The sequence below is a fragment of the Trichomycterus rosablanca genome, chromosome 9, assembly GCF_030014385.1.
Source record: "Trichomycterus rosablanca isolate fTriRos1 chromosome 9, fTriRos1.hap1, whole genome shotgun sequence".
Classification (NCBI taxonomy): domain Eukaryota; kingdom Metazoa; phylum Chordata; class Actinopteri; order Siluriformes; family Trichomycteridae; genus Trichomycterus; species Trichomycterus rosablanca.
This window is the reverse complement of record NC_085996.1, coordinates 2075808-2088100: the sequence shown is the minus strand read 5'-3', so window position 1 is coordinate 2088100 and position 12293 is coordinate 2075808. Positions and strand designations below refer to the sequence as shown.

The 12293-nt window shown below is 44.8% G+C and overlaps 2 protein-coding genes across 2 annotated transcripts in view; one reads left to right on the top strand and one right to left on the bottom strand.

The window, feature by feature from the left end:
* Positions 1-1953: 1953 nt before the first annotated feature.
* Positions 1954-5054, top strand: LOC134320328 (SAYSvFN domain-containing protein 1-like). The gene is made up of 2 exons (XM_063001681.1): positions 1954-1989; positions 3055-5054. The coding sequence occupies exons 1-2, from the start codon at positions 1954-1956 to the stop codon at positions 3388-3390; spliced, it is 372 nt and encodes a 123-aa protein (XP_062857751.1). The 3' UTR covers positions 3391-5054.
* Positions 4483-12293, bottom strand: part of LOC134320326 (dynein axonemal heavy chain 8-like) — a 58157-nt gene continuing 50346 nt past the window's right edge. Inside the window, exons 81-94 of the mRNA XM_063001677.1 lie at positions 11632-11753; positions 11167-11285; positions 10014-10216; positions 9862-9935; positions 9323-9475; positions 9072-9227; positions 8882-8998; positions 8255-8356; positions 7996-8156; positions 6689-6845; positions 6414-6566; positions 6113-6302; positions 5297-5418; positions 4483-4927 (exon numbers count right to left, since the gene is read on the bottom strand). Coding sequence (XP_062857747.1) covers positions 4640-4927; positions 5297-5418; positions 6113-6302; positions 6414-6566; positions 6689-6845; positions 7996-8156; positions 8255-8356; positions 8882-8998; positions 9072-9227; positions 9323-9475; positions 9862-9935; positions 10014-10216; positions 11167-11285; positions 11632-11753 — 2117 coding nt within the window. The 3' untranslated portion in view covers positions 4483-4639. The remainder of the gene's footprint in view (positions 4928-5296; positions 5419-6112; positions 6303-6413; positions 6567-6688; positions 6846-7995; positions 8157-8254; positions 8357-8881; positions 8999-9071; positions 9228-9322; positions 9476-9861; positions 9936-10013; positions 10217-11166; positions 11286-11631; positions 11754-12293) is intronic.

Below are 12293 nucleotides of genomic sequence, written 5' to 3'. Positions count from 1 at the left end.
AGCACAAACTTTACACCATTTATTCCTTTTAAAGCCAGAATGTAATAATAATAATAATAATACATTTTATTTATAACGCACTTTACATTTGAAAACAAATCTCAAAGTGCTACAGAAAAACAGTAATATAAAACATGAAATATAAAACAAATATAAACATAGCATTATGAGACATACATCATAAAATCAGCGTTAATTTAACAGTCATAACATCTGTTAAAAAGTAAAGTTTTTAGACCCTTTTTAAAACTCTCAATCGTCTGTGGTGCCCTCAGATGGTCAGGAAGGGCATTCCATAGACGAGGAGCAGCAGAACAGAAAGCCCGATCACCCATGGTACTTAGTTTAGTTCTGGGAATGTGGAGAAGATTTGATTTTGCAGAAAGGAGGGATGAAATTTTAGGGGTAAGAAGTTCTTTCATGTAGGGCGGTGCATTTCCATAGATGCACTGATATGTAAGGAGAGAAATTTTATATTCTATCCTTGCAGAGACAGGGAGCCAGTGGAGTGAAAGAAGGATAGGTGTAATGTGCTCGTGTTTCCGTACTCTCAGCAGGATCCGTGCAGCACTATTCTGGATATACTGCAATCTCTGGAGACTCTTGGTAGAAATCCCGATGAGAAGTGCATTGCAGTAATCCAGCCTGGAGGAAACAAATGCGTGAACCAGCTTTTCAGCATCTGAGATGGTGATGGTAGGACGAAGTTTGGCAATGTTTCTGAGATGATGAAAGGAGGTCTTGCATAGATGTTTAATATTGGCTTCAAAAGTGAGTTGAGGGTCGAATTTTATGCCAAGATTGATAACCGTTGAAGAGGGAGAAATAGTATGACCAGCCAGTGTAATACTGGTTATAGGGGATGACTGGGTCTGGAGTGAGGTGCCAACCAACATCACTTCAGTTTTTGCACTATTTAGCTGAAGAAAGTTGTGTTTCATCCACAAACTTATCTCCTCCAGGCAGGCAGAGAGTATTGAAAGAGATGCTGATGAAGATGATGATGAGGGAGCAGCAGAATGGAGGGAATTTGTGTCAATTTTCATGTAAAGTTGTATATCATCAGCGTAGCAGTGAAATGAAACTCCATAGCGTTTTATAATTTGGCCAAGGGGAAGCATGTATAGGGTGAAAAGGACGGGGCCCAGGACTGACCCCTGGGGGACTCCGCATGTCACAGCATATGACTGGGACCTTGCATTTCCAATAGAGATGTACTCTGTTCTGTCGGTAAGATAGGACTGAAACCAAGCCAGGGCAGCATCAGTGAGTCCAATGGTGTGGTATAACCGGCGTAAGAGCATACCATGGTCAATGGTGTCAAATGCTGCCGATAAATCCAGGAGGACAAGCAGAGAAGGTGAGCCAGCGTCAGCCATCATCAGAAGGTCATTGGTAACTTTAACCAAGGCCGTTTCTGTGCTATGAGCAGAGCGGAAACCAGACTGAAATTTTTCAAAAAGGTTGTTGTGTTTAAGGTGATCCTGGAGATAAGTGTCAACTACTTTTTCCAATACCTTAGAGAGAAAAGGAAGATTGGAGATAGGCCTATAATTTGCCAAAACTTCAGGATCAAGTGCTGTTTTTTTTAGAAGTGGTCTAATTATGGCAGTTTTTAATGAAGGTGGAACATAGCCAGCTTGGAGGGAGAAATTTACTACAGTTGTAATCAGAGGACTTATAGTAACGGTGTGCACTTTTACTAAAGCAGTAGGAAAGGGGTCCAGGGCATTTATGTAGAGTAAATGTGGACTCTTACCTGTGCAGGTTAGATAAAGATGTAATTAAACGGAGCGATATATAACCCTTATTTCCTCCACAATAATAACAGAACTGGCGCTTCTGTCATGCAGTACTTGTATTTTTGAACAGACGTTTTGGCGCAAAGCGGCGTTAACCAATAGAGATTCGCGGTTTAAGCCACGTGTCCTGTTCGCGCCAACGTTACTGCGCATGTGGAGTGAGTCAAATCATTGCGATTCGACTCATGTAAGCTTGTAATGAGCATTTCATTGTTAAACATTCCAGTTTCCTCATTTCCACCTTCTAGTCGTCGTCAGTAAGTGTACAGAATCTGCATGTACTGATGATCTGTATTCATGTATTTAGAAGAACAGGATCTTTGAGAAAGCTGTTTTCTGTCGGATGTTAGAGTCGATCATTTGACTCGGCTCACTGAGTCGGTTCTTTATATAAACTTTTGATCCGACTCGCGATAAAGTGAAATACGGAAACTTGCAGTAAAAAGCATTATTGTGTTAATAAACTGAATAATTAGGTTATTACAAGTTATATCATCTGTTTAGATGCAGTTTAGTAATCTGATCATGATGTTAGGATTTTCGGAACATAACATAAACTCAATATGGGAAGTTTTACCATGTTTCCTTGGTAGGGTCCCTCCCTGCTGTTGAGAGTGTTGTTGAGTGCTGTTGTTGAGAGTGCTGTTGAGAGTGATGTTGAGAGTGCTGTTGAGTGTTGTTGAGAGTGCTGTTGAGAGTGTTGTTGAGAGTGCTGTTGAGTGTTGTTGAGAGTGCTGTTGAGAGTGTTGTTGAGAGTGCTGTTGAGTGTTGTTGAGAGTGCTGTTGAGAGTGTTGTTGAGAGTGCTGTTGAGTGCTGTTGTTGAGAGTGCTGTTGAGAGTGTTGTTGAGAGTGCTGTTGAGAGTGATGTTGAGAGTGCTGTTGAGTGTTGTTGAGAGTGCTGTTGAGAGTGTTGTTGAGAGTGCTGTTGAGAGTGATGTTGAGAGTGTTGTTGAGAGTGCTGTTGAGTGTTGTTGAGAGTGCTGTTGAGAGTGTTGTTGAGAGTGATGTTGAGAGTGTTGTTGAGAGTGCTGTTGAGAGTGTTGTTGAGAGTGTTGTTGAGAGTGCTGTTGAGTGTGTTGTTGAGAGTGCTGTTGAGAGTGTTGTTGAGAGTGTTGTTGAGAGTGTTGTTGAGAGTGCTGTTGAGAGTGTTGTGAGTGTTGTTGAGAGTGCTGTTGAGAGTGCTGTTGAGAGTGTTGTTGAGAGTGCTGTTGAGAGTGCTGTAGTTTGATTGTATTTTGCTCTGCCCTGTAGCAGGACAGCTCGGACTGGTTGCTGGACAGCGCGGTGGGCCGCTGGCTGGGCGTGGACCGTTTGGCCGTCACTAACCTGACCCTGCTGAAGGTGCTGCTGTGGCTGGTTCTGCTGGGTCTCTTCTGTGAGCTGGACTTCGGGCTTCCCTTCTTCCTCATCTCTCTGTTCTACTGGCTGTACGAGGGTCTGCGCAGCCCCACGCTCAGGAGACCCGGAGAGATGAGCGCCTACTCCGTCTTCAACCCCGACTGCCAGCCCATCCTGGGGACGCTCACCGCCGAACAGCTGGAGGGCGAGATGGGCTACAGACTCCTAAACACCGGGGCACGGACGTAACGCACGAGACCCTGACGGAACCGCTGGAATTCGGAACATCCAGGTCCGAGTGCAACGGTCAGACTTCAGCTGGAGCCTCGGGGGCTGAACGAGGACGTCGGTACATTTATATAAATTACTGATGAAAAAAGAAGAATGTTTTTTATTTTATATATTTATCTACACATGAAACTATGAAATTCTTTCTTTGTATATCCCAGCTAGTTTGAAAGCTGGGGTCAGAGCGCAGGGTCAGTCATTGTATGGCACCGGAGCAGACGGGGTTAAGGGCCTTGCTCAAGGGCAATTTTCTGACTGATAGCCCAAAGCTCTACCCACTAGGCTACCACTGTCCAATAAGAACCTTTTTTTAAAACAAGAATTTATGGCGTGTCTGAGGGAATTTGTGCCTGTTCAGTCAAAAGAGCATGTGACGTCGGGCACTGATGCTGGATGAGAAGGTTTTTGATCACCATGACCCTGACCAGGCGGTAAAAACAATTTAAAACTGTAGTCGTGCCAAACAAGGGCCATAAAGTATGTAGATGTAGAAAGTGTGTAAGCATGCAAATTCTTTAGCATAATTACTAAAACACATGAGCTTAATTAGGAAGGACGTCCACATACTTTTGGACAGGATTTTGTAAATGGCAAGTTTATGTTTTTTACAGGTTCTAAATTCCTATTTCACGTTCAGTTTGAACAGTTTGTAGGATAAACCAGAACATCATCATCATCAGTACCCAGCCTTACTAATGCTCTGTTGTACTACAGAATGAGCACAAATTCCCACAGACACACTTTAAAGCCTTGTGAGAAGCTTCTCAGAGGAGCGGCTGCTGTTCTAGCTGAGAGATCACACAGAGGATCAGTCTGGTTTTTTTTTTAAATGGGACGTCCGACAAGCTAATGGTCGGGCGTCCGAATACTTTTGACCATACCAGCTGAATACAGATCAGCTACTTACAGTTCAGAAAGTCATTTAAGTGAATTTAATAAAGTAAAAGTCGTGGGTCTCAGACTATAAATTGATAATAATATAATTAATCTTGTTTATAAATGCAGAAAAACTGCAGTTGTGGTGACAGAACTTGTACCAAAGATCAAACACAGTTTAGTGAAGATAAACTCATATTTTTTTTATTTTTAATGCTGAACAAGAACCTGAACCTTTTAATAACAATTAAAATATTTTTCCATGAACTGAATTGAATAAAGAACAAAGAAACGGAACGCGTGTGTGGGTCAGTGTGTGTGTGTGTTGGTGCGATTATTTGATATCACACAGCAGGGCGACACCGCGCAGGATCCAGTGGTCGGGGGGCTGCACCGTACGCAGCACGATTCCGGTGATGTAGGTGAGGTCGGTGCGCCGGGGTTTCTTGTAGACGGGGCAGACGTACAGTCTGGGGTCTTTCGGGGCGGTGGAGTTGATGGCGAATATGTGCACCACGGGGAGAGGGGTGAACAGCACTTTGGGCGTGGCCTCGACGAGACAGCAGTTCTTGCGGTCCCAGCCGGCTCCGTCCAGATAGAGGCCGTACACGTACACGCCCTCCTACACCACAAACATAAATACATGAATAAATATAAGCATGGACAGTGTTGAAATTAGGAGCAGGCTGTGCTGTGGACTCACGTTCAGCCCTGCGTGACCCTGTGGAATAAAGAATTTACCACCTAAATCAGAATCTGCTTTATATAAAGTATGTTTACACACACGAGGAATTCGTTTCCAGCTGTTGTTATCTCTCTACAATATACAGACAAGATTATACAGGTAATGTACTAGACAGAATTTTGTATATATACAGAAAATAGAGAAATAGCACAGATAAATAGTAAATAATTAAAATGAAAATACAGCAATGTACAGTATGTACATCATTTGGTGTTGAGTGTTCTGCCCTCTGTGTGGCGCTCTTACCGTGGGTGCGGTGGTGATCTCCTCCTTGGTTTGCTTTAACACCTCGTTGTGTAGAGTGACGGTGTCCAGCGCCCAGCCTCGGTGTGCCCTCGTCACCTCCTGCATCATCGCTGTGAGGAAACCTGCAGCGGTCACACACAATAATAAATACTAACCATGGTACGGACGGTTTATTTACATGCAGTTGTTTAGAATACGGACTTTTGTGTAAAACAGGAATGCTCGTCATTTGGACACGTGATAAGATAAAAACTTACAGCCAAATAATAAAGCGGCTTCATTACATTTTATTCCTGAATTACTCTAAAAGATGCACTAAATCTTATTAAAGAGCTACGATGTGATTCCAGGATTAGGAAATGTACGACTGCTACCTATAATGCAAACCCGCTCTCACCTTTCTGTGTTTTTCCCACAATGCCATGGTTCTAATTGGGTTTTGTGAAACAATGCTTCACTTTTCACTGTCCTACTGGTGGTGCTTTGAAAAGGTAAGTGACAAATCAGATTAAAGTTTGAGTGTAGCGGTAAAAACCGAGCGTCAAAGAATAAATGGAGTAAATGTTACTTGAGGTAGCACCGAGGCAAGGTAAACGGCACGGCCTCACAAGGAACAGTGGCACAGCCGGCACTAATAAGTGTTTAATCCAGCCTTACTCATGCAGTACTGGTTTGACGTGAGCTGGTGTCTCATACTGGCTGGCTTTTCATTCATTCTAATTCCTAATACAATCTAAAAAAACTCCAAATTTAGTGATTAAATGTGCATCTTCTACATTTTTAATAAACAGAACAAAGTGATTACAGTCTGGTTACCCTGGGGATTGAAGAATCCGGTCATCCAGAATGTTTTGGGCCTCCCATCGAACAGCCAGCTATGGAACTGAGCGTTTCTCTCCAGGAGCTCGGTGAACCAGAACCCCAGGGTGGACGACTCCCAGGAGAGCTTCTTCCACAGGTTTGGGACTCGAGCGTCGAACATGTTGTCCAGCGCGTCCCTGAGGCTCTGCAAGCCAATACAAACGCTCGTTACTGGCCAGGCAGCCTCAGAATGACCGAGCTTACAGTGGTGGTGAAAATGTGCAACAGTGGGTAAGACCCAGTCATCAGTTCCTACCTCACTCATGATGATGGTGCCCTCAATGGCCAACTTGAGATCGATCAAGCTAGTCCGGACCACGCTGATGACCCTCTGCATGCGGTCGATCTCCTGCCTCAGGAAGATGTTCATGGAGGTCAGGGCTCCCATTTTCACCAGCCTGGCTTTCACCTGGTCAGTGATGTTACACAGATTATTAATCGGGGACATTTAAGCGTGGCTGTAATTTAATAAGCACCACTTATAAATTCATTTCTTTATAAAGTAAACGGCACTGTTAAACACTCTTATACCTCATGAGGTACGTAGTTGGGAGGGAGTTTATCCAGCATGTCCTGGGCGAGGCGGTAGACGATCGACTCTCGTGTCTCTCCTGAACCTCCGGCGCTCTCTTTAGGCTGGATGTTTGTGATGGTGTCCAGGACTTCGGCTGAGGTGTTACCCTGATACCTGTCAGAAGTTCATTTCTAGCATTTAACAAAGACAATTATCCTCACAACTTACCAGTAACTAGTAAACAGAGGATTGCTGGTTTGGGCTCCTAAACGAGGCCCTTAGACCTTAATGGCTTGAACTGTGTTCGGTCACAGTTGTAAGCGTAGACGTACACCGATCAGCCATAACATTAAAACCACCTCCTTGTTTCTACCCTCACTGTCCATGTTATCAGCTCCACTTACCATATAGAAGCACTTTGTAGTTCTACAATTACTGACTGTAGTCCTTTTATGCTGTTCTTCAATGGTCAGGACCACCACAGAGCAGGTATTATTTAGGTGGTGGATGATTCTCAGCACTGCAGTGACACTGACATGGTGGTGGTGTGTTAGTGTGTGTTGTGCTGGTATGAGTGGATCAGACACAGCAGCGCTGCTGGAGTTTTTAAACACCGTGTCCACTCACTGTCCACTCTATCAGACACTCCTACCTAGTCGGTCCACCTTGTAGATGTAAAGTCAGAGACGATCGCTCATCTATTGCTGCTGTTTGAGTCGCTCATCTTCTAGACCTTCATCAGCGGTCACAGGACGCCGCCCACGGGGCGCTCTTGGCTGAATATTTTTGGTTGGTGGACTATTCTTAGTCCAGCAGTGACAGTGAGGTGTTTAAAAACTCCAGCAGCGCTGCTGTGTCTGATCCACTCATACCAGCACAACAAACACAGTCCTGAGAATGATCCACCACCTAAATAATACCTGCGCTGTGGTGGTCCTGTGGGGGTCCTGACCATTGAAGAACAGGGTGAAAGGGGTTAACAAAGCATGCAGAGAAACAGATGGACTACTATATGGTAAGTGGAGCTGATAACATGGACAGTGAGTGTAGAAACAAGGAGGTGGTTTTAATGTTATGCCTGATCGGTGTAAATGTGAGAGTAAAACCCACGTCGTTATTTTATTATTAAGACATTTAACTTCATTGTGAGGTTATTAAGTTTAGTAGGGTTATGCTGGAACAAAAAAGGGCCTTCCCTAAACTGTTGCTGCAAAGATGAAGCACATAATTCCTTAAAGTTTTCTTGGGGTTTCTGGGTGGAGAGTGAGGTGTTGTGTTCAGGTGAGAGTGTGAGTGTGTGTGAGCAGCTCTGATGGACTCTTACGTGATATCAGCGTTGGGATGCAGACCGAACACTTGAGGGGTGTCGACGTAGGGCAGAGTGTGAATATACTCCAGGTATTCCTCCACCGTCTTACACACGGGAACATTGTAGTCGGTGTAGAAGCAGAACGAGGGCTCGAACAGCCGGTCGCCGAACCACACCTGGTAATCAGAGCGGCGGTTACGATTAAAAACGTCTCTCGTACATCATACGCTAACGTTATTATATTTATTATTAGGTTGGGGGGGTCGTGTGTTACTCGTGCAAAACAGTTCAGAAGTCGTTTGTCGTAGTCGTCCGTCACTCTGCCTCCGTACTGCACCTCTCCCAGCATGTAGCGCACGGTGTCCCACGACACGCCCTGCAGATAAACAAGCCAAACTGGTCAGCACGAGCAAAGGACACACACTGAACCTAGTGACCCGCCCTGCTCCCCACTGTAAACCTGATCAGCTCCCTCAGTACAGAGCATTCTAATCAGACATGGAGCTCATAATCAGATTATTTAGACGCTCTACGCCTGAATTTACAAATAAACGTCACTCCTGCACCTTTATACAAATTAAACATCAATGTGAATTTATTTACATGTCAAAGGAACTCCGTTAGTTGCTCTGGATTGATTCATCCGCCACGTTTGTAGTTTTTTGTGAGCAAAGTTGTGCCGCACTGAATGCTGGGATTGCCTTCAGCGCTAAGGAGACGCTCAGTCAGATCATCACTCAGAATTAAGGCGCCTCAGTAGGAGCATTTTAAGGGAGCTAAGAATTTAGACACGCCCTCTTCTCGGGAGTGTAGAATGATGGGAAACGCGTCTATGTACAGAGAGAGCTCGGTTTCACACAGACCCAAAGACTTTTTATCAAAGTAAGACATTATTCCGAACCTTTTTGGGACTGCACTCATCCAAATGGTTCTGGATGAACTGCACACTGGAGCTGAAGTCTGCCGAGTTGAACTCGTACGGAATATTCCAGCCCAGGGGTCCGAACTTGCGACGTTCCTGCGTAAAAAAAAGGTGAAGACTGTGTAATTCTGGGAAACCACGTATCCTGTAAGCGCCAGGTCGTTCCTACCTGCACCACCGTGTGCAAGAACGCGACGCTGTACAGCAGCGGCTTCCACATGGGCAGGTTGCTGACGTCCAGCTGAGTCTGAGAGATCCCGACGAACGTTCGCTTCAGTCCGGCTTTCACTCCCTGAGGAGGATCGTTGGAGAACTTGATGGAGGACTAAAACGACAAGAAGATTCTTTGATGATGATGATCGGAGACCTCGACCCCCTGGTTTCCCCCAAGTTTCCCCCCTGTTGATGATGTTACATTACCTGCAGCAGCGTGATGGAGAAGCGGTCGTGTGGCTCCGTGGTGATCCACACCCTGAAGCTCTCATGAACGTTCTCCACTGTGCTCACGGTGTCCAGCAGCTCGTCCATGAACTCCAGACCCAGGTGGCAGTTCTGCAGCAGGACCCAGCCTCCCTGTGGACCACAGACGGTCAGACACACAATTACTGGTGATGAGCTTTAAACTGAATGTATGACAAGAAGGTTTGTAAGGTCTTCTAAATAAGACTTGATGTTTGCTCCATACAGAAATGCTTTAGTCATGGCTATGCCAGGTCAGGGTCACGGCAGGTCCGGTTTCACAGACCGCATACTGGGTGCAAGGACTTCCTTCTATCCCTCCTCCCTCAGACACAGCCAATCATGTATGTGCAGACACCCTGTCAGCCTATAGCATCACTGAGACTGGAACCCCAGTACCCTATACCAGTTCTCAGACTTATCTTTAGTGTGATTAAATCTTATTTACACAGGATTTAATTTCTGAATATAATAAACGTCTCTGTAGGTAGTGTTGGTACCTGTGCGATGGACATCTGCACCAGCCTCCTCGCATGCACTTCCTGTCCCTGTCCCATAGATATAGCTCTGCATTCTAAACAAGCAACCCAACATACAGTAAAAAACAGTCCTCCACTTTTTGCTCCACTGTAATTAGTTACGGCTTTATTACCGAGTCTGAGTTTCTTGGAGAGAGCTTCTATCTGGTTGGTTGGATCCGAGCCCATGGAGAGGAAGCAGATCAGAGGGGTACGAGGGTCGCTCTCCCCCCACGTTGCCTCCAGATTGAGAATAACAGACTGGGCGAACCTCGCGCCCAATGCGTGCCCTACGTAGCTCCTGGCCTGAGACAGCGTGCGATCTGGACTCCAGGATCTGTCACATGACATTTGTTTAAATTCACTTCATTCACAATGGTGGTGCTTTAAAAGTCCTGGTCTGCTGATACTGTAATGATCCACACATGGTTAATCACAAGCGGTGATTAATTTTCATCCTCTTTTTAACTGAGAAAGCAATTTAATGAATGGTTCTGTTAATAAACACTGAAACTATCACAAAAGTAGATTTAGGGCACCCGGGTGGCACAGCGATATATTCCGCTAGCACACCAGTGCTGGGACTCTAGCGGGCACAAATGTGAGACAAAATTGGCAATCGAAGTCTGTTGTGTGGGAAAAGACGGGACTAAAAAGTAGGCGAGGTCTTCGATGCTGTGTAAGGACCCTGATAAGTAGCCCGAGGCGCGTGATATCCGGCCTCATGTGCCAATCCACTGAGGCGTGGGCAAATAAGAAGGGGTTAAGGGACTGTGCACGCGTCAGAGGGGGCATGGGACAGGCGAATATACCCTCCTCGGACGCAGTCGGGATCCCCAGCGGTGGAAGACTAATTTGCTATGCTAAATCGGGAGAAAAATGGGAGAAAATAAAAAAAGTAGATTTAGATTTAAGATCTACAGCATCTTTAAGGTCACCCCATCTGAAGTCATAAAAATAAATACATTATTAATATCAGGAGTAAGGAGAGCTGAACTTTTCTCTGGTTTGGAGTAATGGCATTAACCATCATGAGCAAATCAGAGCTCATGTATCTGAATGAGCCCATTTACTTAAAACACAGAATCAGACCTGATCCAGACCCAGACCCATCTTCCAAGTAAAATGAGGTGCATTCTGCTAAATTTTACAATGATTGCACGGCTGATGATGCTTTTTGATGATGTCTTGAGTTGATGTAACTCTTGATGTAAAACTTTTGGCATCAAATTAATTTGCAGCAGCCAGAGGGAGAAGAATCGTACCCTTAGACGACTGATATTGTACCTGATAAGCAGTAATTTGTGGAAGATCTCCAGTGAATCATTATAACCATCGGGAATCACTGCGTCCTCTGGTGCGTCCATATCGAACCACGCCTTCCAGCCCTTTTCATTCCGGGACACCTTTGTGTATGAACAGGAACGTGTGCATAAACATCAATATAATAATACTATTTATTAACTGTATGCCAATAAAACTCAACACAAATGTGTAATCATCATTATTCATAGGCTACAGTGTGTCAGAGTAAAAAGCAAGCTTTGGGTATCAACTGGAAGGCTGTGAGTTTAAATCCCTTTAGTAGGGCCCTTAAATCTCTTGGTACAATGACTGACCCTGAGCTCTGACCACAGCTTTCAAACAAGTGTTCATATTTGTTTAAATCATTTTTCTATCTGCACATTTTTTGGTGAATTTGCCATTAGAAGTTATTATATTATAAAGCACATTTTACAGGATGTTACTGACCTGGCTCATGATGTTGGTGAACTGGGGCAGTTTGCTCAGCTCAACCAGGTTCAGCCATGTCATGTCCAGAATCCAGCGGAAGGGTTTACGAGGACAAGCTTTGAGATCCAGGGCGGCACCACCTTTAAACAGAGAGAGTGAAACAAAATTCAGATAAACAATCACTGTGAAATGTTCTCAGTTCTGCTCTGATAAACTGAACCTGGCTCCAAACATCAGAGGGATCCACAACCATTAATCCTTATATTTCACTGTAAGCTGTCGTGTCAAAGTGGGGACATGAAGAAATACTACTTTTTCAGTGTTGTAGGGAGTTTTAATGAACGTTTTAAATTATATCTCCCGAACTCGTTATTAAATCAATGTGCAGGATATTTTGCTTAATTAAAAATGCATTTTAAGGCCGCTCAGGTGGCGCAGCGGTAAAAACACGCGCTAGGACACCAGAGCTGGGATCTCACATACATCGTATCGAGTCTCGGCTCTGCCTGCCGGCTGGGCTGAGCAGCCACATGGACAACGATTGGCCTGTTGTTCATATAGGGGTGGGATATTAACCCGGATAGGGACTCTCTCATAACTGATGCAACTACGACCTCTGCTGACTGATTGATGGCACCTGCACAGAGACTGGGAGAGAGTGCGCTGATCAGGGTGTGTCT